Genomic DNA, 26,882 nt, shown 5'->3' with positions numbered 1-26,882 from the left:
CAAAATAGCCTTATGGGCTCTCTCCAAAACAAGACAAAAAACAAGGTCATATTCGGAATCAGTGCCCTTCAGAATCCACAAAATCACTCTTACTTTGTCTGCCTAAAAAGATGTGCTGACCATGCAGTGTTATCAATAGTGTTTTAGTTCTAACTTTAATCCTCTTGAGAGCCTAATCCTTTTGTAACTCGAATATTACAATTAACTTCACCGAAATTCAGCTGCGTTTTCGGATTAGTCGTGCGATCGCTATGTCGCTGTTTTCACACTTCCAGAATAGTAGTTGGCTTTAGTTGTGAGACAAGAATCATGAGAATATTCAATCACTGTGTTAATTTGTCAGCTTGAAATCAAACTCCCTACACAATTGCAAGTTGAATCATAACCGAATGTTTAACTCGTCATCTTGACTTCAAGATGATATAATCTTAACTTACCCGACTATATCGTTGCAACTTGGCAGCTAGATTAAACAATACCGGTTGTATTCATAGTCCAACAAATTATCTTTTTATTCAACTTCAACAGTCGTTGTTATTCTGTAAGACACAGCAATTATCACTGGGTGCAACAAACAGTCAATGTTGCAGGATCTATAGATTTACAGAAACAATTTGGCCATCGCGAAATCAATTTGGAATAAGTTTGCTACATCCATCCTTGAGTTATATCTAGAATACAGAACATCAAAGAAATCGAAATGCGGGATAACTGACTCAAAGAGTGTATGTATGAAAAGTACACAAATTTACGTGAGTACATGCATTCATCGCAATCTATTGTCGGATTATTCTAGTCTATTCAGAGCAGGGCTTTGGAGAAGCCGTAAATTTTAACTGCTCCAGCTCCGGCTCCGGAGCTTTCTTATGTCGTATATTAGCTCCGGCTCCAGCTACGGAGCCCCATTATTACCACTGCTCCGGCTCCAGCTCCGGCCCCAGCTCTGAAAATTATCGAATGGGTCTGTCTATATCAGGGGTGGCCAACCCGCAGCCCGCGGGTCAAATGTGGCCCGCGAGAGGGTTTTGAGTGGCCCGTGAGATAATTTCCTATTATAATATCGAAATCCTGTTATATTATAGAAAATGAATCACTTAGATTGTGAACTTGCAATTGCAAGGCCAACCAAAAATTACAAGTCTGGCTGCGACACTTGGGAGGTTGATGACTAAAATATCAGTTCCGACGCATTGGCAGATCCAGGGTCCAGTCACATTGTCAGGAAATCGTCGTACATTACAATATATTAAAATAGTAGTGAAATTTTTCTTCACGCTTCGCGTGTTGAATTGTCTCACGATTTCTTGCTTGGTAGCCTACCCCCTCCTGAAAATGAAAAAAACGCCAAATTTACCCGATTGAGTCTAAGTGTATTAGCAATAACGGGAGAAAGTATTTTCGCATTTGCGCTCGCAGAAAGATCTTCGACGATGAAATGTAAGCACGAAATGAATGTCGCATATTACCGGACACCTTCGATATCGATGTGTCCAGACACCGAATAGTTGTGTCCTTGCAAACTGTGCCCAGCGGACGGTATACAGTAGACCCGCAATATACTCAAGTAACAATATTACTGACCTAGTTCATTTATAAACTTTGAAAATTTTGCCCGCTTGGCGCGGCTAGTGGACCGCGCAGTCGTTCGACAATTGCATGTGCCCCTTTAGCCGAAAAGGTTGGCCGTCCCTGGTCTATATAGATCACTAAGCTACCCATAGGTTAGTTATCCATAGTAATCTAGAGTCTGTCAGCCGTCAGCAACATCGGATCCAGCAACGAAGTCATAGGTGCCGCCGTACCGGCTTGTTACGTCATAATGAATACTGGTCAATTGTCGATAACATCATAGTTGCACTAGAACGCACTTTACTCCATGCGATTGCTGCGCACACCATTAAAATTCACGCCTGCTGTTAAATTATGTGGAATCAGCAGATATAGTTGTTGCATATATAATAGCATCTTATGAAATACGTCGGAGCAGGAGCTACTCCTCAAATAACGGGCTCCGGCTCCAGCTCCGGCTCCGGCTCCGGCTGAATTTTATGTTGAGCTCCTGCTCCGGCTCCAGCTCCAGTGAAAATGCACGGCTCCGGGGCTCCGGCTCCTTGCTCCAGCTCCGGCTCCAAAGCCCTGATTCAGAGAGAATATTATTGATCTCGATAGTGTTCTTATTTCAACGATCTGTCTTTCTTGATTCAACTGTAAAAGGCTTTCATATCCGTAATACTTGAAACAAATAAGTTATGATGACACACACATGTCAGAAGCACCACCGAGATTTTATAATTTAATATTCCTGATTAACACATCAATATTAGAACATAAGTCGTCAAAATTTCTGTTTAAAGTGACATTTTAAATTGTAGAATCGGCTTCATTATAGTTTTTATCAGTCATACAAATTGTGTTACTCCCGAGGCTGAAAACAAAGTTCTTTTTAGTTGAATAAAAACAAATCATCCATCTTCAACTTGTGGTTTTTCATATTGCATTCGACAATTCATTACAAATGAGTTGTAACCAAAGTTACGAAAGAGTGGTACATAAAAATATAGAGGATGAATCTACCTAACACAATCACGAATCGATGTTTCTAAGTATTTCACGGATGTATTAAACTCGCTATTATAGTCGCCTATTTTATAGTACGCATGCGTTCGATTTCCGTTTCGACTGTCGCGATGTTTAGGAATCGTTTACAATATAACCAAGGGTAAAGATGAAACAACAAGCTCGTTACTGTGGAATTCAAACAATTGACACAAGGCTTTATTGTCGGAATTTGTGACAGGGAATTGAAACACATACAGTGTAAAAAAATCACTCTATGTACATCGATTCTTGATCCGATTTGAAATATGCGATTTGTCATACCGCTGATGGATTAATACCTTTTTCCGTCCACACCTACTATCCAACGTTCTAAATGTGAAATCTTGAAAGGTCTAAAGTCTTTCACAAACACTTTGATCATTACAAACGTAATTTGTAATATGTTTTCTTCATCATGAGATAGACTTGAGTCATATGTAGAATGCGGAACACCAATGAAATCGATTGCTGCAAAATCTGCTCGCGGGCCGCACTCAACATCTGAATCCATTCGCGGGCCACACTATATAAAATGGGATTATAAACCAAAACGCAATATTGGTATTTGATTATATAGTGAGGACATGGAGATAATATATGTGTTTATTAAAAACAAACCAAACATTGATTCGATGATATCGTACACGCGTCACAAAGATAGTGTCGAAATTTCATAGGCTGGTCGACCTCAATAACCAATTAATTAGTCAAAACTATAGAGAGGAAAGTCGGTTGTTCCGATTCATAGAACAGGATTGAAATTTAAATCTGTGAGCAGTGATCTGTTCTTAGATTTACTAATTTCACTTTTGGTTCAGTTTCGGGACACACAATGCTCGCAGAATCATAACTAAATTTGCTTCAAACACGCTTCTACTATGTGTAGATTAAATATAAATCCCCCAATTCTACGCATTCAGAGGACAAATCTACCTATGACACGCACAAATCGGTTTTTATAAGCACATCACTGAAATAATTAAAACTGGAGTGTCCAATCTGAAATCCCCCCGTGGTCAGAATTATGTCAATCTCGTTTAAGAATTCTGTGATGTTTAGCAGTTGAAACCTTTCAAACTGTGTGGGCCTTGAGATCGAGCTGTCGCACCAGAAATTAGGCATAAAAATAATATAGAAAGTATTTACTTTAGACCAGTGGTTCTCAAACTTTTTAAGACACGCCGCCCCTTGTGATGGTGAAAGATTTTACGGCCCTTTATCGCCATATCACAAAACGCAACCAGGTTGCTAGCAAACCTAACGGATAGTTTGATGGCATGGAAGGTAACGACTGTGTACGAGGGATTTTTAAATGTGAAATTCGGACTAAATACAGAGCAAAAATTATGAAATTGTTGGTAAATCACGTGAAGCGCGAAAAAAATTTTCGGTTGAGCTCAGCTTTGCGCCCCACTTCTGATTCTTTCACGCGCCCCAGTTTGAGAACCACTGTCTTAGAGTTATCATGGTGAAATATACTAAGAAATAGTTTAATGAAGTCCCTGCGATATTTCGACTTTTAGTACGCATTTTATCAATATTTAAAAAGAGTCTCTTTAGACTCTGGCGGGCCATACAGAACGGTGTTGCGGGCCGCATGCAGCCCGCGGGCTGTAGTTTGCCCACCCCTGGCTTAACGTATTTTGTATTTCTGTTCATTAGTTTGTGATACACACTTTTCCATTTCTAAATGTCATCTGAAAACTCGATCCATTGATAAATTATTTCTATTTCTTTCTACGAAAATAAATACCATCGCAAAACTCGATACACTGAAACACTGGGCGTTCGCGAGAATGAAGGGGGCGCTGACCATGAAATGAGCGATTGGGGGGCGCTGGCTATAAAATTAAGCAGTAAAGGGGGCGGGCGCCGAGAGAAAATGGGGACTGTGTAGGTTTAGAAGGCAACTGCTACGTAGTGTTGAAACGAATGATGAAGAAAGCAGCTAAATACGCAGTAACTATGTAAAATCGACTCAGTCAGGGCAAATTAGAGTCGTCCGTCTATTTAATCAGTAGTACCGAAAACTCTATTGCTACTTGACAATGTTAATACTGCCCATCAATGGTCTAATTTAGCAATACTCAGAATCCCTAGAAAGCTTGGTTCATTGTGTACCGTGAGCAGTTGAACCTTGAGCAGTTATTTCTCACTGCAGGGCGTCATGGCTGTTTAGGACAAACTGCTGTCTTGCGTGATTTTATTCTCTGTTTCTAACGTTCGTGGCCTACTTGACGGGTATATTCTTCAAAATTTATGAGTAGAGTATTTCCGTTCTTAGTAATGATGAAACCTGATAAAGGTGAAAACGGTATTGTCCGTATTCAGTGGCAAGCCTGTGATATTGCACCGAAATTTTGCGAGACATGAACTGTTCCAATTCTCAAGCTTGCGCGAGCAACCGCTCCAGCTGGAATACCCGATTTTGATGAAGAGCATTAATCAATCATCTCAGAAATCTGCACAAGGAGATGATGATTTGATTCCAGGATATATTCCAATTATAAATTCCTTACCGGATAATCAATCCATTCTGTAAAGTTTCCGACCATGAAATGATTGAGTAGCTGATTACGTTGCAGTTAGAGTTGCGTTTATAACAAACATGTTTTTAATTTTTATTTTTTAGCCATGACGTCAGGAATATTCAATTGTGACGTAATAGTGGATTGACATTGACAATTGAAAATATACGATAGAAACAGCTTCTTTGACGAAACATCTACGTACTGTAGCTGTTGAGCCGACTATTTTGAGGGTTCCTACCATGTCATATCGTATACGTTAGCTATATCGGGTTGAAATTGTCAGTAGGCTCATACATCATGTTTTTTGAAAAGTATTTACACAATTATGGCATTATTTTATAACTTGAAAAAAATACAATTGTGTAAATGCTTTCCAAAAACATGCTGTATGAGCCTACGGACAAAGCGCGTAAATCAACCAGGGGTCGGTCCCCTAGGCCACCGCCTACCTCGCCTACCCCAAGAGCCATCACAGAGCACACTGTAGCTTGAGTCGTCGCTAGGTATCGTGTACATGAATATATTACTTTTAACGGGAATGTAGGTTGAAATTAGTAATATGACGTCACGTGACGTTCGCGTTCACTTACGCGTTTACATGAGCCAGGACCTTTCAGAAATTCGCACCTTCACTAGAACATATAAATACAGATGTACACATATATATTTAGCAATCACCCTGTGCACAGGATTCACAACAGCATATATCGATTAAACGTGGTTCATATCGGCTTAGTATAGTTTAGAAAGAGCGCTGCATCAATTTTTACGACGTCCAGCCCGCGATATCTTAGGCATATGCCTAATGCATATATATACGGGCAATAATTCAGACGGTTCAAACGGATATTATTTAGTGACATGAAATTGACTTGAAATTGAAAATCTTTAAATAAATTGACTGGAATCGAGTCACCTTGAAAATTTCTGCATTGGGGACAATTTTGATTTGCTTTGATCTGAATAGAGTTAAATTTTGCTGTGTTTCGAAATCATTCGCTACGCGGAGGTTGGTCCCAACACTGCTATACATACCGCGTTTGGATCCGTGTCAGTTATCTGACGATAGCACTTTTCATCTTTTTCTATGTTTCTCTGCCCTTTCTCTTTCAAAGTTTTGAACTTCTTATGAGACGTGCGATACTCTGTGATCTCAATGTATATGAAGTATGCTGTCCCGAACATCGCCAAAATCCAGAATAATATTCTCCAAATGTCCTTAAAACAGATAAGCTCGAAAAGAACTGATATAAATTTGAATCACATGATGGTATCGAATCCAGGGCAGCTGTGAATCGAGAGTTTGACTCCAGTATATTGAGCTAGGTCGAGATCCATAATTGAGATTGTACCTGACTGAACTATAATTATACCTGCTAACTAATATGACTATCAGATCGAATTTACGTTCGACTTTAGAGTAGGTTTACCATATTTTTGTGAAGCAAATTCCGAACTCACTTTAGCGCCGACTTGCGGATTCAAATATGAGGTGTAACACATTGTCTGTCAATATGACGTCACACTAGCAAAGCATTGTCCATCGACAGTATACGAATGGAGTGGAACAGAGGCCATGAATTGGGCCATCTCTGATGTGATCTCTGGTGATTGCTTACTTGCTAGGGTCTGCAATAAATTTCTCCACGGGCCGGCTGAAATTGTCTGGCGGGCCGTGTTTGGCCTGTTCGGATTGTGTTTGTCACCCCTGCTATACTGTTAGGTCGGTGCGGCTATCTGGTTTTTTGTTTTAATCAGGTCCGAAACAACATTTTTTCTGCCCCCTTCAGCCAAAAAAGCACTGATGTTCGGCCCACCATAGGGTAAACGATGTTCCTTCTTAAGCACTTACTATATGCATTAGCTGTTAAAATTTATGAATGAAATCTGTCAATAATATTGATTCTTTCATGTATTAGGCTACTACAAAATGCACCAGCAGGTTGCACATCCGGTGATTTTCAACTTTTTATGGTCGCAACCTGATTTCCAACTTCAAGTTGACCGTGGCCCACCTTAAAACTTGGCAACAGAAGCTAATCACTAAAAAATTCCAGCTTGCCCAAACTTACTCGCGGCCTAGGAAGCTGGTTACGTCCAACATCATCGCGATCCCCAGATAAAGGCAAACGACCCGAAGATTTGGAACCACTGTCTGTGACTGAAGCATCCAATCGGCCTTAACCAACTCTGGGAATATACCGTTAGCTTATCATTGCGGTTACAATCAGACATATTTCAGTAAATTATGGTTATTTATATCTATTTTGATTGCATTTTTTGCGAGGGTGATTGCCTGGTGCTCATACTAATATCTATATACCTTGCATTAACTCGCGCGCGGAAGAAAAAGAATTTTTAATAGCATAGATCTGCTTGAAAATTATATTGTTTATGTTGATTTACGAAAAACTTTTGAGCCTATAGTGCAAGCCTTCGAAATTCAGGACATTTAGGCATATTTTAGAAATTCCTCCCCGACGCAGATTTTTCAATGAAATCCCGGACATGTCCGGGAAATTCCGGACGTATGGCAACCCTACTTTAGAGCGACCTAGTCATACTGAGAAGAATGGTTCATACCTTAAATACTTAACTACTTGAATACTAGTGAGCATTCAGGATTACCGGATCACGACCCAATAGTAATACCGACCTCGCCTTCCGCCACATGTAACCTCATTTTGTCGCTTGCGTCTTATAATTCTCTGCATTACTTTTCATTCAGTGTGCATGCCTCTTCTTTACTTCGCCTAGGCTAAGATGGGTGTCTGATCTTAAAGGCTACTCCAAATTGTTTCGACACCTTCCTATCTTTTCATTGTATCGCAGTCTTGTGATGTTTTGAAATGATGAAAATATTAATAAAAACTGATTGACTGATTGCTAAACTTGGAGCATGTTCAAAAATATACATTGCAGAGTACACATGGATCCGGAGATGATATTTCTCGGAATATCTCACGGCATAATTAAAGCATTTTAGCAGTGTACAATGATAATATTAATAATATTACTGAAATTTTAAAAATTTACTCCAATCTCGCCATTTTCCTTTGGGGTCAGGCTGCTCCCCGGATTATGTGTGTATTTACCAGTTTTACCGTGAGTAAAGAATAAAATAATACATTTCATCCACCTCAATTCTGTAACCTGACCTCTTAATGTATTACATGAAAATAAAACTTTGACCGTATTACTGAAATTTTAAAAATTTACTTCAATCTCGCCATTTTCCTCTGGGGGCAGGTCGCTCCCCGGATTATGTGTATATTAACCAGTTATACTGTGAATAAAAAAAAGAAAACATTAAATGGTCGAGGTGGATGCCAGAAAGAATAGGTTACTCCTGAATCCACAGAAAATAACTGATAGTTTACTTACAGGTGTCGGTAAATCGTATTTATATCTCGATTGCCATGAAACTCCAATACCAAGAACCGTCCATATGGTAATATAAAGTAGATATTTCGCCAGCTGCTTGAGCGCCATTTTCCTATAAAAAAATTTCCGGAATTATAGTGTTGAATCGGCATTGTCTCACTTTCTAAATTCACGCTTCGGTATTGAACACTTGATAACACAGTATTCTGCATGGAGCAGTGGTTCTTAACCGGTTTTCCACCGAACCCCCAGTGGTTCGCTGAGTCAGTCTCAGGGATTCCCTGGAGGACATTTGTCATTTGTCTTACAAAAGCCCAGAATTGAATAGTTGTATACATTCATATTGAAATGAAGTCGTACGTTATCGGGTGACACTCGTCAAGGGTAATCGTCAGCAACTATAGTAGAGAATTGGAAAGAACATTGTATATCAACAACCGTATTACAAAATATGACGTCACCAGCATGAAATTTCGAATAAGAGAGCGTTCAATGTGCTATTATTATATGGTACACTAACTCCTTTTGTTGAAACAGCCTTGGTTGACGTATTTTCTAAAAAATAAAAGTTCACTCCAAGGAACACAAATGAAAGTGTGAACGGCTCCTTCCGACAACGCGAAATATTTCGTCTCGATAAGTTTTCGCATCAAGCTTAAGGAGATGGGTCGAGGGTGAGCATTTCTCCGAGCGTGATGTGCATGTTCTAATGCTGTTTTATGATTCCTGCCCAGAAATGAGTCATTCTATAATTTGGCAAATTCGGAATCATAACAGTGGCCTGCAGGCAATCAGGCTCGATCAGTATAATCGAATTATGACTATTGGGTCCATGCGGCGTCTACAGTGGAATCCACCGGGGAAGCTAGGGTTAATAATTAAACCCCCGTGATGAAATGATATCTCCAATATTATTTAGCTCTTTTGCAATGAAGCAATTGGCAACACACTGTTGAGTTTGGATAAAAAAAAACGATCGTACTTTCCATATTGAAGCCTTGCATTATGGACTGGTATTTGAAAGGAACAGCAAAAGTTACACTAATTGGCAATAGCATTATTATGATTTTACTACTGAAAAAGATAGTGACGATTTTCGCCTATAAAGCCAGATGCGTCACGAAGTATATGGTGCGGGAAGTATAGCAGATTGGGGAAACTTGATTAAGAAAAAAGTAATTTCGAGTAGTCACCGCTCCGAAGAGCGCAACCAATGAAACAATATGTGGATAAGTCCAGATTTATAAATATGTACCAGACGACAGAATGAGCTCTGTGGCATGAGATAACATTTTGGGGATAATCGGTCAATATTCTAGTGTTGCAGCGATTCCGAGCTCACGCGCCCTGTCGAATTAAAAGGCTATACGAAAGTAATATCGATGACAGCGCAGCAAGAAATGTATCACTGTTTCAGGAATACTGTACAGTGTACAATTTTCGCATAGATCGGTGTCGCTACATCCAATTTTGTATAAGTTGGATCGTAGGCGGCAATTGCCCGAGCGAAGCACACCAAGACATGAAGGTTCGGCCAACGTGCGACTTCATGATAAGTGGTCTGCAGAAAAAGATCCCCGACTATTAATCCGTGGCCCAGAATTATCTCCACATGCTTGCCGGAACCTTCAATAGTGATGTGTTCACGCACCGATATAATCGGCACCAAAAGTCCTGATACATACCCTGTGCGGTAAAAATGCGACTCGCGAATGAAAAATAATTCCCCCGTGTTGAAATGCGAATGGAAAATGAATTTTCTCCTTAGTTTGTTCTGGTACATGTGATCGACTCCAATATCATTCGGGTAGCGAAAATCATTACCAGTTACGAAATGACAATATGCTTCAATGAAGGTGATATTAATATTGACAAAATTGATTCCTTAAATCTACAAAAACTTCGCACTTCACGGGACAAGAGAGTAACTGCATATCGATTTTTCATAACACTGGTTGGTGCGTATACTTAGCCGATAGGAACAAATTAATAAGTCTTGCGTTTGTCGTTAGCCATTTCGTCTCGTTAGTGAATCGCATAATATCGTTTGTGAATCGGATGTATAAAGAGTAGTGATGAAATTAGCCGTAAGGGTAAGAGGGGTCTGAAGGATACGTCCCCAGATATTAGAATGACCGCCATATTTGGTCGTTGAACGTGAATTTGAACCTGATGAATTTAATTCACTATATTAGCGTTGCGTTCTCAAAAATGTAACCAGGCAGAGCGGAGCTGGTCGCAAAAAAATCGGCTACACCCCTCACATTACCACCATAAAATCAGACGTGTTGTTTTGAGTTGATTTCGTTAGGGGCCGCGATACATTTAAAATATTGCAAATGGATCGTTTCGTTTAGTTTAATAAAAAGTTTGGGAACCAATGCATTGGCGTACTTTGGCTTTCGCCTCAGTATGGACAATTTCGTCCGGTAATTTCAGAGGGAAATTTTGGTCTCTGACCCGGCAGTTCAACGAAGACAACGATGGCGCCTTTTGAAATTTCTCGATTCGGAGAGCGACCACATTCAAATATAATATCCTGCGCTTGCTGGGACTGGAAGTTGGTCATATCAGCTAGTACCCTGAGGCTGCCAGAGGCGATGAGATATCGTTGGTGACTACTCTTGACGATGAATATTCATCATAATATTTTGATGGTTTTGTTCTTTCAACACTCAGTTTATATACAGGTTATATTGCTCACCTGTTATCTATAGTAATTTAACTAAGATTTTAGATGAAAGTTAGATGTGACATGGGGTGAATATGGGTTTATGTCTCTCGGTGAAAATTAGGGGTTGCCCGAAGTTGCTGATTGGCGTGAGGGTTAGCCAGGTAAGTAAAGGTTATGAACCGCTGCTCTAGTGAGACTGAGGGAGAGTCCTAGAAGAGATAAGCTCCAGATCGCGGATAACTAGTACGATCACATCATTGGTACGTTGGACGTAATATTAACTAATTAATAGGCTATTCGTTTCCAGTTGTCAAAAATAACTCTCTTGAAATGGTCAGGAATAGGGCCAAATTCAAAATTTCGACACGCCGTTTTCTGCAACAAAACAATACCTAGTTTAACACATACTGTTAAGAAAGCCGGTATCTGGTATGATGAAATTTTATAAAGGGCGACTGTGTGATATAACAGTCGCATTTCGCATCTTACGCGAGAAGCGTGAAGAAAAATCTGGAGATTTCAATGTTTTGTTCAAAGTACATTATAGATGAGAACACATGTATATATAAAACTATGCAGTTCGATAAATCTAAGCTACAGCTCAATATACATATATCTGTGAGAACTAAATTGACATACTGTTGCATCATCTCCCTTGTGCGCCCCCCGTATCTCCTAGGGCCATTCCAAACCTGAAAAACCAAAGTGGGAACCACCACATTTGGTACATGCATTGATGAGCTAATTTTGAACACAATAAACTTTATTCGAGGAAAACTGGAGTCCGGGGTCAAAAGTTACGTCGCTTTAAAAGTTGACAATATTTTACTCATTTCAGATCCGAGAAATTCAACAAGAGACGAGTACACGACGGGAGCAACGAGTAGCCCGTCTCATTAATCAATTGCACCGATTTGTGACTGCATTAGTAATTTTGTGTTGGTCGCGATTTGGTTGAAATTTTCTTCCTCTATGATAGTGGTTCTCAAACTGGAGGGGGCTATCTCCTTGGGGTGGATGTGCGGGGGCGTGAAAGCATCTGAACTGGGGCGCGAAGCTGCGGTCAACTAAAAATCTTTGCGAGCTTTGCGTGATTTACGTCCAATTCACAGTTATTGCTCTGTGTATGGTCCAAAATTCATATTTGAGAATTCTCTCATCAACAGTCATATCCTTCCATGTCATCAAACTATCCATTGGGATTGCCAGCATTTTGGTTGCATTTTGTGATATGACGACTAGGGGCGAGGGGGGAGGGCGAAATTTGTCACTATCATAAAGGGGAGCGTGTCTAAAAAAGTTTGAGAACCACATTCAATTGAATCGTTACTAATATCAGTGATTGTTGGCACATACAAATCCTATTTTACTTATAATTAGTAATTTTAAAATATCTTTGAAAGCACTTGATTTCGTAATAAAGAAGTCGCAGTCGGAGTCACGAGCATTTCACAAACTCCGGCATCGACTCCAGCCAGTAGTTTTTTCAGAACTCCGACTCCAAGGCGTGCTAATTTTTTTTGAGATTCCGATTACATCAAAGAAAAAATAGCAGAACTCCTACTCCGACTTCACGACTCTTACTCCACAGCCATGGTTGAGGGTGGGGAATGGTCTTCTGTGGCCCAAATTAAGAACCACTGTATTAGGTAGAAGCATAAACTAATTATAAATACAATTGTTAGAAGAGAGTGCATTGTGACGTTTCGTCACGGTCGATCGCAATCATACAGAAGTTGGTATATACCTCCCATAACTCAACCATTTGACCTCTAATATCTTCAAAATGATAGGGTGCATGATGACGTCGAGTTCACCATAGTCAGCAATGTATTCCAACAACTAGATAGAAGTCGATTTGTCATTAGGAATTATTTCCTAAAATGTATGTGTCCATACCCGTGTTTTGTGACGTTTGACATCTCCGTCGCTCTTGATAACATTGGCTGAAATGAATCGTCAATAAAATAAATCCGAGTGCAGCTAAAATTATGGACACGCGAGCCGCAATACGGCTTGACCACACACAAGGCTACTCTAATGAAAAGTCATAAATGATATTGGAATACACATAAGATTTTAGCAGCGACACTTCATTCAGATTGATCGCACCATGCATTATCATAGCCCTAGCGTCCACATCATCAAACTGAACATTTTAACAGCTGTCACCAACACCGGAACCCTTTTGGAACCCCGGAACTCTACGAGTCGTGTTCTCAACAAAGTTAACCATGGACATTATTTTTCAAGTGAATTGTCCGATGCTTGAACCGCAGGGTTGAGGTATATAACAAACGAATATTGGACACAATTAAAATTGCTTATCTTGAGACTTATGATTGCTAATGGAATGTTGAACTACTATAAAATAAAATAAAATTGGCTCGTACACCATATCGAGTCGAGTCAGTTTCGGATATGTAATTGTAATTTATATTGCGAAAATGTCGGGTCAGGTAATATTAAATTCGTTCATAATTGGTATATATCCAAAGGAGTTTATCGGAAAATGGAGTGAGCGACGCCGTTCGACATCGGATAATCTTAATTACGGAGCATAGCATATGATATCTTACCGGGTAAAAGAAGGTCACCAAGTTCACCTAAACGAAACCTTTCTTTCCTGTTAGGCTTATCAACCTCGTGAAAGCGATTGAGAGCGAGCATAGCCTGGAAAATCATGGAACATGTACAAAATCTGGACATACACATTGCGCAGGCGCAACGCCAGCAATTAATATATTCACCACACGACTCATCTTTTTTACCATCAGCGTCAGGCATGACCGACCAGATTTATCTTCCTTTATTAAATTGGCTCCATGTTTAACCAACCATTTCGCGGAGTTACATTTTCCTGAAAAGGAATGTGATTGGTGAATGTATGCCGAAAAGGGGTTGGCTGCTATGTGGATATAGGCAGGGTATTCGTATTTTTGATTTATCAATGACGAATCCTATTTGTATTCGCATGGTAAATACTACACTCTTAGTGTAGAGTGTGTTTTCACACCCAAAGAGCCGAAAAGGGTGGCACACGAAAACAGAACCTAAAACAGAATTATATCGCGGTCATAAATCGTACATGCCTTCGTGCACATTCCTACGTTCCTATACGTGCATGCTAATTCGGACCAAAATGCTGCACTCTATTTATACCGCTGTATAAGTCTGAGATGTTGTGGTTTCGTGTACCTTGGGTGTATATTCACACCCGCTTATCAGGGGTGGTACACAGGTGGGAATACGCATTATTTTCGCTAAGAGTGAGTCAACACCTTTGGGTGAACAATAAATAGCAGTTATATAGCCCTGTGACTCGATAACTATTGTGACTTCTCGCATCATCTATAATAGGCCTTTTGCAGGACTTCGATCACGTGACTAGATACGCATAGCAACAACAAATTGGTTAGCAAGCTACTTTCTCGCGCACCTGCTTCAGTGCTAAATATCGCATAGTGTACTGTTGATTTCTGGTTGTAAACGTTTCGGAAATTTGTTGTAGAAGTCATCAGAGATTTACCTATGCTAGATGTCAATCCTGTACAAAGCACATAGAATGATATCGTCAGAATTACGCAGAAATCCGTCGTTAACGTAGCCGTATTTCGGATACAGTATATTATCGTTTTCGGGCTGTAAACGTTCGCGAGTGTCATGGAGATGCGCAAGGATTCAAATATGTTGGATGTCTTTGATTCATGAACTATGTAAACTCCTTGCGTCAAAATGATCGACATTGTAGCCGTTATTTGGTAGTCAACTATGATTTTATGACACAAAATTCGACATTGCAGGACATTGACTGCGTGATATTTATTGCAGCATCAAGTTAGGTGTGGAATCTGTGGATAGTATACTATAGTTGTATTGTAGCGGTAGTTGGTAATCATTGCAGCATTTTGATGATTGATATCGATTGCAATATATATAGGATACTGCTATTTTTAAGCCCAAGAGACAATGACTGCCAGTGCCAGTACGTTGATGTGTTATGAATTCATGCAATGTGCTACATACCATATATATATTAAATATCCTAAGCTATTGTATGACTTCTCAGTTAAACAATTCAAAATATTTAGACCTCTACACCTATATTACAAGTTATTGATCATTCTGTCATGCTGCCAAGTGCCACTACCCGAAGGAAAATGATCATCAGCTCCAATTGAGGGTGAAACAAACTGCCCCGGGGCCTGGATTACTTGATTGATTGCCTGGATTGGATTACTTCACTCTATGGCACAGTGCAAATATCTTGAGGCTATACCACATGCATACGGATTAATGATCTGATGGATTATCCCAAGAGAGCCGAACATAGGCAACTAAGAAATTAATGATGCCCTCGTCAAGAATTCAGCCTGGAGCCAATTATTATCACCACATAAAATTTGGTCATGCGGTGGAAGGCAGCGTTATTTCATGCCAACAGAAAATGTCAGCAGATGATCTGACCACTGACAAACTGTCCTGAACTTCTTTCCCGATGTTGATGTCTGCTTTGAAAATGATATTTCATTTGTGTATCAGCAAGACAAGCGCTATTCCGTGGATGCTATGAATATGTCTAGACAAGTGGCTATGGAGGTAGAGGAAAATACATACGCATAACACTCTCGGCAGTTATTGAACTTGATAAGGTTAACATCCATTTTTCTTCAACTATTTCTTATGCTCTGGGTATCGACTGCACAAAAATTAATAAATCGATCTTTTTTGCAAGTTTATTTGTAAATTCAATGAATCAAAGAATATCATAAATTCAGAATATTACGGAGTCAATGCGAAAGAAACAATGTTAGTCGTCTTTAGAGGATGTTTCTGAGTTGGTTGAGCCAATACACCGAGGGGGTCAGCAACGAAGTACTATTTTACCTGAGTACTAGCATCATTATGAGTTTAGGCTACTTCCACTTCTACTTGACACATTTTAGGTAGTACTTTTTTGCCAGGTTTGGGATTTTGTCAACTAGAAAGTAGCTTGGGCGAATGATTGCATCCCCTTCAAGCGTGAGGTTGTCATAACAACTGGGCAAAATAGCCCCAGTACCACCGTAACTAAATTAATTTTTGAAAATTGCACTTATTTGTGGTGTCATCACCCTTTTGCGTTGATCAAGAAGATGCAACATGCAATGTTTACAGTTGTCACATGGCATCAATTTCTAAAACTAAGTGACCCTCAACCAAATCTACTTCATGTAACGAATTTCTTGACCGCTTTTCAGAAATTCATTTCTACTTCCACTTGAAGTACTTTGGACATGTCCTGGAAGTAATTAGTGCTACTTGTACTGGAGTATGAATTAAGGCATTACTTCTACTCGGTTCCCAACAATGACCACGTTGACCACGTCTGGGTATAGGACGACCGATCTTGTCACTGCGTTTGAGCTGCTCTAAGAGTTATATGATAGTTACTTCCCTTAGTTCGCTAAATATCGCACATATGTGACATCAACTATTTATCAAAATCGAGTGTGATTTGCCAAATCCACATCAATCGCAGTTGCGAAGTAGTGCTGATAAAATCGGCATTGTATAAGGCAACAATAAAGTGCACTGATTTGCTTAGTCTTGACGGCAGGTTCTCCCAAAAGATACTTCCGATGTGTTCAGCGACATTTGTTTTATAGCAGCACGCCAGCACCCAAACCAGCAGACAGTATATCCTGATCCTTGCGGGTCCCGGCTGCTCCAGCCATATCTTCCATCCAAAATCAGGCTCCACAACAGACAAATAGTACTGCTTGAACTAACAAATACTCTTACCAGAATATAAGCCAATCGCTTTACTTCAAATGCATAAATTTAAGTACATATGATCAGAGTTGAGTACCGTAATACGACTACGTTACCGATGGATTTCTGCGTAATTCTGACGATATCATTCTATGTGCTTTGTACAGGATTGACATCTAGCATAGGTAAATCTCTGATGACTTCTACAACAAATTTCCGAAACGTTTACAACCAGAAATCAACAGTACACTATGCGATATTTAGCACTGAAGCAGGTGCGCGAGAAAGTAGCTTGCTAACCAATTTGTTGTTGCTATGCGTATCTAGTCACGTGATCGAAGTCCTGCAAAAGGCCTATTCCAATTCATATGGACTGATTGTGGTGACGCGGTGTCTATACCCTTCGAATTAGATACAGGTTTGCTTCCGTGAATTCTGATGGAGTAGGTTCATTACGCTAATGCAGATTCGTAAGTTAAAATAGTTTATGTGGATAAAATTTGATAATTTTAATACTTACACCTATCGCCTATATAACTAATTACTTTCATAATTGTTTGTATTCCATACACTGCCAATGAAGGCGCAGATTTGCCAAATTTCCCCGAATAGCGTTGCGTACAGATAAAGTCAGCGCCACTTTCTGGCCCAACATCGAGCTGTCAGACCATAGCGTAGTACAGTGCTTTTCAACCTTTTTGAGCTCCATTCGCATTTTTTTTGTAAAATAAATTTCATTCGCACAAACTAATCGAAAATTGTTATTTAAAAAGAAGATGAACATACTTAACAACATCTTTTTCAGATGTGCAACAAATGGGCTACTATGTAGCTTAAGCTACACTCTAAATTCGAATGCGTGCAGTGGAACGCAAACTTACACGCCAAATCCGTTTTTTATAACTACCACACAACGTGCTGGAGCCGATGTGTGCCTGGCTATCCTGTGTTTAGTGGTGGTGTGTTCATGTTGACTGGTGCAGAGCTCGAAATTAATACCAGCCATCCATGAATTTTTACTCAGCTTAGGCTCAAAAAAGATTTTATTGCAACGAAAGATCAATACAGAACATTCATTTGCAGGCGAAAATGTGTGAATTTCTAGCTGGCACATTGCACAATTGAAAAACTTAAGCTTTTATAAATAGAAATAAGAACTACAGCTACAAAGTTATCATAAATTAGATCAAAGAAACGTTTCACTAATTGGTGTAGAATAAGAATTATAGCGACACAGTTGTTTTTGCAAATTAGAATATAATTAGAGAAAAAAAGCATTTCACAAATTGGTGTGGAAATAGAATTATAGCGACACAGTTGCAACCACAAATTACATTTGAATCAGAGCAAAGAAACACTTCCCAAATTGGGATAGAATTAGAATCATAGCGACACAGTTGTTATCACATTTTAGATTCTAATTAAAGCAAAAGAACATTTCAAAAATTGGAGTAGAATTATAATCCTAGCGACACGGTTGTTTTAACAAATTACTTTCTAATTAGAGCAAAGAAACATTTCACAAATTGGTATCGAATTAGTATTATAGCGACCAGTTGCAGCCACAAATTACATTTGAATCAAAGCAGAGAAGCATTTCAAAAATTGGAGTAGAATTACAATCATAGCAACACAGTTGTTTTCACAAATTAGATTCTAATTAGTGCAAAAAAATATTTCCCAAATTGGAGTAGAATTAAAGTCATAGCGACACAGTTGTTATCACAAATTAGATTCTAGTTAGTGCAAAAAACATTTCATAAATTGGAGTACAGTTAGAATCATAGCGACACAGTTCTTATCACAAATTAGATTCTAATTAGAGCAAAAAACATTTCAAAAATAGGAGTAGAATTAGAATTATGGTAACACAGTTGTTTTCACAAATTAGATTCTAATTAGATCAAAAAAAAATCATTTTAAAAATAGGAGTAGAATTAGAATTATGGTAACACAGTTGTTTTCACAAATTAGATTCTAATTAGATCAAAAAAACATTTCTCAAATTGGAGCATAATTGAATTATAGCGACACAGTTGTTATCACAAAATAGATTCTAATTAGAGCAAAAAGCATTTAAAAAATAGGAGTAGAATTACCATCACAGCAACACAGTTCTTATCACAAATTAGATTCTAGTTAGTGCAAAAAACATTTCATAAATTGGAGTAGAGTTAGAATCATAGCGACACAGTTCTTATCAAAAATTAGATTCTAATTAGAGCAAAAAAACATTTCAAAAATTGGAGTAGAATTAGAATTATGGTAATACAGTTGTTTTCATAAATTAGATTCTAATTAGATCAAAAAAACATTTCTCAAATTGGAGTAGAATTGAATTATAGCGACACAGTTGTTATCACAAAATAGATTCTAAGTAGAGCAAAAACATTTCAAAAATAGGAGTAGAATTACAATCATAGCAACACAGTTGTTTTCACAAATTAGATTCTAATTAACGCAAAAATATTTCCCAAATTGGAGTAGAATTAGAATCATAGCGACACAGTTGTTTTCACAAATTAGATTCTAATTAGATCAAAAAAAACATTTCCCAAATTGGAGTAGAATTAGAATTATAGCGACACAGTTGCTATCACAAATTAGATTCGAATCAGAGCAAAGTAACATTTGAAAAATTGGAGTAGAATCAGAATAATTACTGCAGTATATTTTCTGAATTAGAATAGAATCCAATTAGGGGTAGTTTTTATTTCAAATTAGAGTAGAATTAGAAATATAGCTATACGGTAGTTTTTTTCTAAATTAGATTCGATTGAGAGCAAAGAAACATTTCACAAATTAGAGTAGCATCAGAATTTATAGCTACACAGCTTTTTCCAAATTAGAGTAGAATTAGATTTGTAGCTCGTTTTTTTTTTCGAAATTAGAGTGGGATCAGAATTATAGTAACAGTTATTTTCAAATTATAGAGTAGAATTAGAACTACAGCAACACTGTTTTTTCCAAATTAGAGTACAACTAGAATTATAGGTTCAGTTGTTTTCACAAATTAGATTCTAATGAGAGAGACGAAGCACTTCACGAATTCAAGTAGAATTATAATTATAGCTAGTTTTTTTTTCAAAATTAGAGTATAATCAGAATTTTAGCTACACATTTTTTTCACTCTAATTAGACAACTAGACTAGTACTAGAATTGTATAGTTGTCCAAGTCAGCAAACGAAATCAAAATCATTACTGGGATTTCTGGAATCTGCTCATAAAACAAAGAAGCTTGTTGGATTGAAACCCAAATTTTCGTCTCCAATCAGGACATACTGTAAAATTGACAGTATCTGGAAAACTTTTGGATATGCGGGGTCACAAACATAATAACACGCGAGAAGATCCAGCACCATCTCAAATGGTTTCGCTTTATTGTGAGACGATCCCTTTATGCGGATGCCATTCGCCACGATCCATGACTGCAGGTCACCATTTTCATGGTGCGCTAGTACGAGGTGTCGAGGATTCAGCTTTGTGGCCGTTAATTGGACTGAATGGGCCTGGAATTGAAAGAAATATGTTAGGTAAAATTACATTGCCAATAATCCATGTGTGAATCGAAAGCACAAGATTTAGATTATGTAGAATTGCCTTTATGGGACTTCTGCATAATGCATATTGAATAAAAATAGAGCTGAATAGGTCAATATAGGTTTTGCCACTATGGTTAACAAGCTTAACTCATGGAAACAAGTGATAGCAAATTCTGTCGTCACGACATGCTGTCTAGTCGTTGACATGTATGGGTTTTTCCACATAATCATAAGTTTACTAACCTTTAATGATCCATTCAGATTTGATCAGTATACCATCATACAGGTTCCTTTTGGAACGGCACAAGTATTATGTTCACATTCACTGATTCTATGCACTATATCCATGGTAGCCATCCTCATGGACTCGTAGTCAGGAAAACCAAAAATTACATTAGCAGCAGAAATGATTTTCCGTGGCGTGGGACGAAAACGAATTTACACCAGCTCATTCTAACTTAGATTTATAGCCTTATCAAAAATAATGATGTAATTGAAAAGCATTTAATAATCATTTATTTTTGGAGGACTTCTTTCAGTTCGAGTGTTTATTGCACCGTCATAACGTAAACAGCGTCAATCAAAGCATAGGCCTACCATATTTTCAGCACCCAAAAACAAAATGTGGCACACGTCTGAGCTCAACAGACCCCGAATTAGAACACATGTTTGTGGCGCAACTTGGAAATTAACAGACCCCCGAATTAGAACCAACTCAACATGCGCGCATGTTAAGCCATAAAATTTTCAAACAACTAGCTGTACTTTTGTGACGGTCTGTCAAGTTCAAACTTGTGCCAGATAGTGGCATGCGAAACGTCCAAGGTGTTACGGAAAACGCCGAACAATGTTTGCCGAAAAATCAGGACAAGAGTCGAAATCAGTACAAATCTGACAAATCAGGACGTTATGGTACATCTATGTTCAATGTTCACACAGTTCCAGGTTAATCAAGCAGCAAATCCTACAACTCACCTGATAAAGCGTTATCGGCCTCAGATCCTGTTGTGATTCTCTTTTCAGTTACTGCATTTCGTAACTCCCATTTAAATTTGACCGTGACTGAGTTCCCGCCGTTACCGAGAGATGTGAAGCGTGAATGAGAGAGAGAGAGAGAGAGAGAGAGAGGGATAGCAATAGAGAAATACAGAGATGTTTATTCAGTCAACAGTCAAAAGCAGAATGCACTGATAATAGCCAGGTAACACTAACGATTACTAAACAACGTACTTCAAAATTACATGGTGATGACAATGATTGATTGATTGATTTCTTCATTGCTATACTGCTGATATATCAATGATCAATAATGAGGAAACGCAATATAATGGAAGTCATAGTCAAGTCAGACAATCATGTGGTTGTAACAATGATATATAGAATTGGGTTGAAATGATCACTTTCTTCTGCCAGTTTGGTAGGTAAATAAAATGAGAAGAGAAACGTTCACAAAATCTAGTAAATGCAAGAAAGCGACACACTGAAATAATGGAGCGACATTGATGAAACAGAAGTCCACTTCATGGCTCCTGAGCAATGTGCCCTATTAGGTACGCGTGTGTGCAATTGATTTGAGCTGACACGGTCTCTGCTCACATAAATTATAAGTTGCGCACAAAAAATCCGAAGAGATGACCTTTTTTTTAGTGGTTACGCACTGTTGTCCAAGGGACCGCGCAGTGAATAGGTGAGCGCTTGTTGCAGACTCGTCAAAATTAGAGGTAACATTGCTTCTGAGCTATATGTAAACGGGGCTAAAAGCACGCATTACTTACACGAGAGTCGTTATTACCGTTCAGCATCTATTATAGAAATGCTGCATCATTTGAGAATCTATATCTTGCAGCTTAATTCCTCCCCTGCAAATAACCCAGCGGGAGCAAACGGACCCTAGGGTCATTGGGTTTACCGATGACGTCATGATCGGCACACGAGTGTACCGTACCTTACCCTGGATGATCTGGTCATTTACCAGTGACATTACGATTACATTTCAGCAGCGTTTCCAGCGTCGACCTCACAATCCCTCTCAATCTTACTGATCTCACAACTCGTGCGGCGACTTACCGGACTATTAAAATGTATACGTAAACTCTTTCATAGTAATCATAAGCCGGCGACAGATGATAAGATGAGAGCAGAAGCACATATTTCGTAACTTTATCTGATGAAGTGTGGACTTGCACATATTATGACACCACTTCGGCGAAAGATTTGGGTCGACTTTATGTGTTTGTCCCATATTGCATTTTTGAATGCACAATTTTGTGTCTAAATCGATGCTTTCGAATTAGAGTGTATTAAGTGTCTTATTTTGGTGGCGAGATAGCGCAGTGGTATAATCCGCGGCTGCAACACAAACGGGTTGTGGGTTCGAGTCCGACCGAGGTCGGCTTCGGAATTCCTATACCTAAGTGTTGGAGGTTTATGTAGGCTCCACCTCGCCACCTCATCTGCGCAAGCGGTGTCTTACAAAAGGCTTAGAAGTGGACCGTGCTATAAGTCGGCAGTTACGGAATAAAAATGACGAATATCGGCCTGGTCTTGTGTAAATGACCATAGTAGTCGACAAACGCCAAGAATACCACAAAAACAAACAATCAAGTGTTTCATTAAAAAGGCAACTTTTTTCGCTCGTTTTGCTTTCAACCATTTCACTGAAACCCTTCTCGGCAGTGGCGGCTCGTCCTATAGGGCAACTGGGGCATTGCCCCACCTAAAATTCTGTTCAATAACAATTTAACCATTTATAGACGCACAGCGCTCAATATATATCGAGATCACAGCGAAACCCGCGTTCTTCTTGTGCTTTCGCTTGCAAATGCCCATACATAGCGAAGTCTCCGCGAAAATCGAATTCTCTTCTGTGTTTTCGCTTTGTGAATGCCTAGCCGGGGCTTGCCCCGGTAGCGCTCATAACAAGCTTTCACTATCTATTCTCTCAAAGCTGCGCACAATTAAGAAACGTTGCGTTACTCTCTCCTATTCGTAAAATGGCCGAGCAACCGGGGCAAATATGCTTGCTCGCCCCTAAGGTGTGATGTAACAATCGTATCTATATCTGAACTCGGATACCGTGATATGCGTTGAGTCGACCGTTGCTGGTACAGGTCGATTTTGATGGTGTTTCACACCATGATAATTCTTGAAACTTGATATGTCATGTCGTGATGGTGGTATTTAACACTGTCCTAAGTTTCAGGGTTTCTACTCAAAGTTTAGGGTAGTAATTCCGTTTCCAAAGTCGAGTGTGTGCTGATCGGTCATGTATCGCAAACATATTTCACGCAAAGCCGGTATTGGTCTCCATTGATTTTAACGATGCTCCTTAGCTAGATCCGTCATGAACTTTTACATGGTATGTCTTGATTTTAGTATTGAACGCTGTGCCAAGTCTCAAGGTTGACACTCAATGATTAGGGCAGCAATTTCGTTATTAAGTTCGAGTATGGTAGAGATGTGCGCTGATCTGACACTTAGCCTACCTAACGCATTGCGGATTTCACGCAAAAGCCGGTGTATCTGTGTTCCATACTGAGATAGGTGATGAGATGATGATATCATGAAACAGTTTACTAACATCCTCGGTTTGCATTCAAATATTTAGTTTTATTTTATATTCTCCAATGTCAATTTCACCGTGGAATGGTGGCCTTCGGGCCATTTGCTCACAATTACAACCCCTGTCAAGCGCGATAGCTGTTTCGTTTTCGATGGCGGCTAACAGCTGATCGCTTGATCTGTTGATCAGCCGATTCCTCAGTAAATATTACGCAAAATTCGGCGTTGATCTGTTCGTATTAATTTTGACAGTGTACCATACCGAAAACGGTCATGAGGCTATACTTCTCGATGATTTCATGTAACAGTGTACCAAGTTTTCGGCTTTCATCCACGTATTTATTCGGTAATATATTTTCCGAAGGCGATTTTGCAGCAGACATATAGACACTATAGACCGTAAGCCGTATGTGTCGTGTGACAGTCTCCAGCCTCAAGGCCAGAATCTCCCAAGCTGTACCGGGACCGAATTTCCGAGGCTGCTATCCGTAGTTCTTCAGAATGATGTTTTGGATTCAATATGACATTTCCTTGTCCAATCTATGAGATAACAATTGCGTATGTGTCCGAACTCGTTGACCTTTCCAGTTAGGCATACGCAATCTCTCGATTTATAGTCATTTCCATTTCTGCAGATAAGTAGTCAGGTCAAGTGCGAACATGAATCGTGTTGAATCTTTGCTCCTTACGCCGTTTAGCCAGCTGCCTTTAGAGCAAAAATTAGAGGTAAAGCGACTAGGTCCGTATCAGCCTAGAAATTGCCCATTGATCCAATCGTACGCCGGAGGAAAACGCACACGTGCCTTTTCTTCAGCGCATTTCGATAAAAATGAATGGCTTACTTATGGCGAGGATAAAAACGCCTTGTTTTGCTTTTACTGTCTTTTATTCGACAGTGCTGGTACCGGAAGCAGTGGCTCTTGTTGGAACAAAATTGGTTATCGCGATCTGAAGCATTTGTCAGAGCGTCTGAAAACGCACCAAAAATCCCAAGTGCACATGGCTAGTGCAGTTAAATATAAATTGTTTGGCGGAGTAAATGTAATGTCGCAGCTCAAGTTATCGCGTATCAGTCTGCAAGCACAATGAGCTTGTAGATAAGAATAGGCATGTTCTCTCTCGGGTGATTGATGCCATTAAATTTATTGGAGTTCATGAATTGCCCCTTCGAGGCCACGATGAGAAGGAATGCTCTCTCAATAGGGGGGTATTTTTGGATCTAATTAAATACACGGTTTCCATTGATAGCATTTTGCGCGAACATCTCGACACCGCGACAGTAGCTAAGGGTACCTCAAAGACTATTCAAAATGATGTGCTTGATTCGATATATCACATCTATCTACAGCATTTGTTTACCACCGAGATTGTTGACGCTGAATTTCTATCTATTCAGTCTGACGAAACAACTGACATTACAATGAATAAAACATTTGTTACCGCACTTCAAGTCACGCCACCGGCAAACCTCTCGCGGCACCTACGTTAAAAATCATTGTTTACGGGAAATTCATGTGGCCATCATGAACGTTGAAAAACGCTACTGTGACGTCATATTGATAACAAGTCGCTTGCGGCCCTTGCCCCACCACCCGATATTGTCACGAGCCGCCACTGCTTCTCGGCCAAACAATGTTGTTGGGAATTTGTAAAAGAACGTCTACTGGTGCTTGGATGACCAGGTCTTACAATCTGTATCGCACTCCTATCCAAAATACAGCGTGTTTTAGCGAGTGACAAATGCTTGCCGGCAGAAATCGTTTTTGAGAGCTGACACAAAGGTCCCGGAGGCTCCAGTTTGTCGAAAAGATGAATAATCCACATGTTTGTGTTGAGGCTTTTGCCTCATGCCTTTGAAACATAAGGTGCAAAACGATCAAGGAAAGGAGGCACATAAGAGCTCGCTACCTTATGATTAGGGCTGGGCAAATTCGAGTACCTGAGTGATTCGATTCTGAATCACGTAATATGCTTCGAGTCGAGTCGAGTATTCGAGTATCACTCATTATGACGTCATAACAGAATGTAATATGTCAAAGTTCAAATAAGTACCTCTTATGCCAACACAAAGAACACGATGCCCGTTAGCCATCACATTAACGATACTTAGCATTTTTCGACCATGCCGATTTCATTGAACTTTGTGACAATGTTGTGGGATAATCATGCCTTCGCAAATGTGATATTTCTAGTAACGTTCGTGGCGTTGTACAAGTACGTTATACCCTGTTTTGTATGCTGCGGTACGGCCAATCAAGGTTTCATGTCTGACAAAGTGAAAAATAGTATTGAAGCTATAACTTTTGTTGATGAAATAACTTTCAGTGGCGAAGAGCGTATAATTTCAGTACTCGAAAAATTCGTCTTTAACTACTCGACTCGAATCATGAAAATAAATACTCGATTCAGATTCGAGTACTCGAATCATTGTGCCCAGCCCTACTTATGATACGTTGCTCCAACTTCTCTCTCGCGAGTTTATGAGAAGAGCAAATAAACTTACGATACTGTGTGTTCTACTCTTTAGCACAATCTGACTTGAAAATTCATAACAGTTTAATAACGGTAAAGCAGCTTTTAGTCTACCATCAAAATCTGAGTTTTTGTGGCATGTCGCGACCCGATGAAAGGGAATTCATTTTTAATATTACAGTCGTATATGCTACGATTTTGCACGCATGTATGACATACAGAACGAGCACACCACAATTCTACCCAACACAGCTCTACAAAACTGCGTATTGCAGTTGTACCACTGTCTATTCAGATTGCAAGAACGGAACTATTCCATGCCGACAGCGGAGCATATCCAACCCATCTCGAAAGGTTTGGCCATC

At 39.4% G+C, this 26,882-nt stretch overlaps 1 protein-coding gene across 1 annotated transcript in view; it reads right to left on the bottom strand.

Moving 5' to 3' along the window:
• LOC145452470 (uncharacterized) overlaps positions 1-26,882 on the bottom strand; it is a 99,321-nt gene that overhangs the window by 28,395 nt on the left and 44,044 nt on the right. Inside the window, exons 8-13 of the mRNA XM_080330654.1 lie at positions 13,938-14,047; positions 13,767-13,860; positions 13,087-13,133; positions 12,935-13,029; positions 8,514-8,625; positions 6,165-6,347 (exon numbers count right to left, since the gene is read on the bottom strand). Coding sequence (XP_080186780.1) covers positions 6,165-6,347; positions 8,514-8,625; positions 12,935-13,029; positions 13,087-13,133; positions 13,767-13,860; positions 13,938-14,047 — 641 coding nt within the window. The remainder of the gene's footprint in view (positions 1-6,164; positions 6,348-8,513; positions 8,626-12,934; positions 13,030-13,086; positions 13,134-13,766; positions 13,861-13,937; positions 14,048-26,882) is intronic.

Source organism: Botryllus schlosseri, chromosome 12 (assembly GCF_051294905.1).
Source record: "Botryllus schlosseri isolate E-star chromosome 12, Bs_hap1, whole genome shotgun sequence".
Classification (NCBI taxonomy): domain Eukaryota; kingdom Metazoa; phylum Chordata; class Ascidiacea; order Stolidobranchia; family Styelidae; genus Botryllus; species Botryllus schlosseri.
This window is presented reverse-complemented; position numbering and strand designations above follow the sequence as displayed.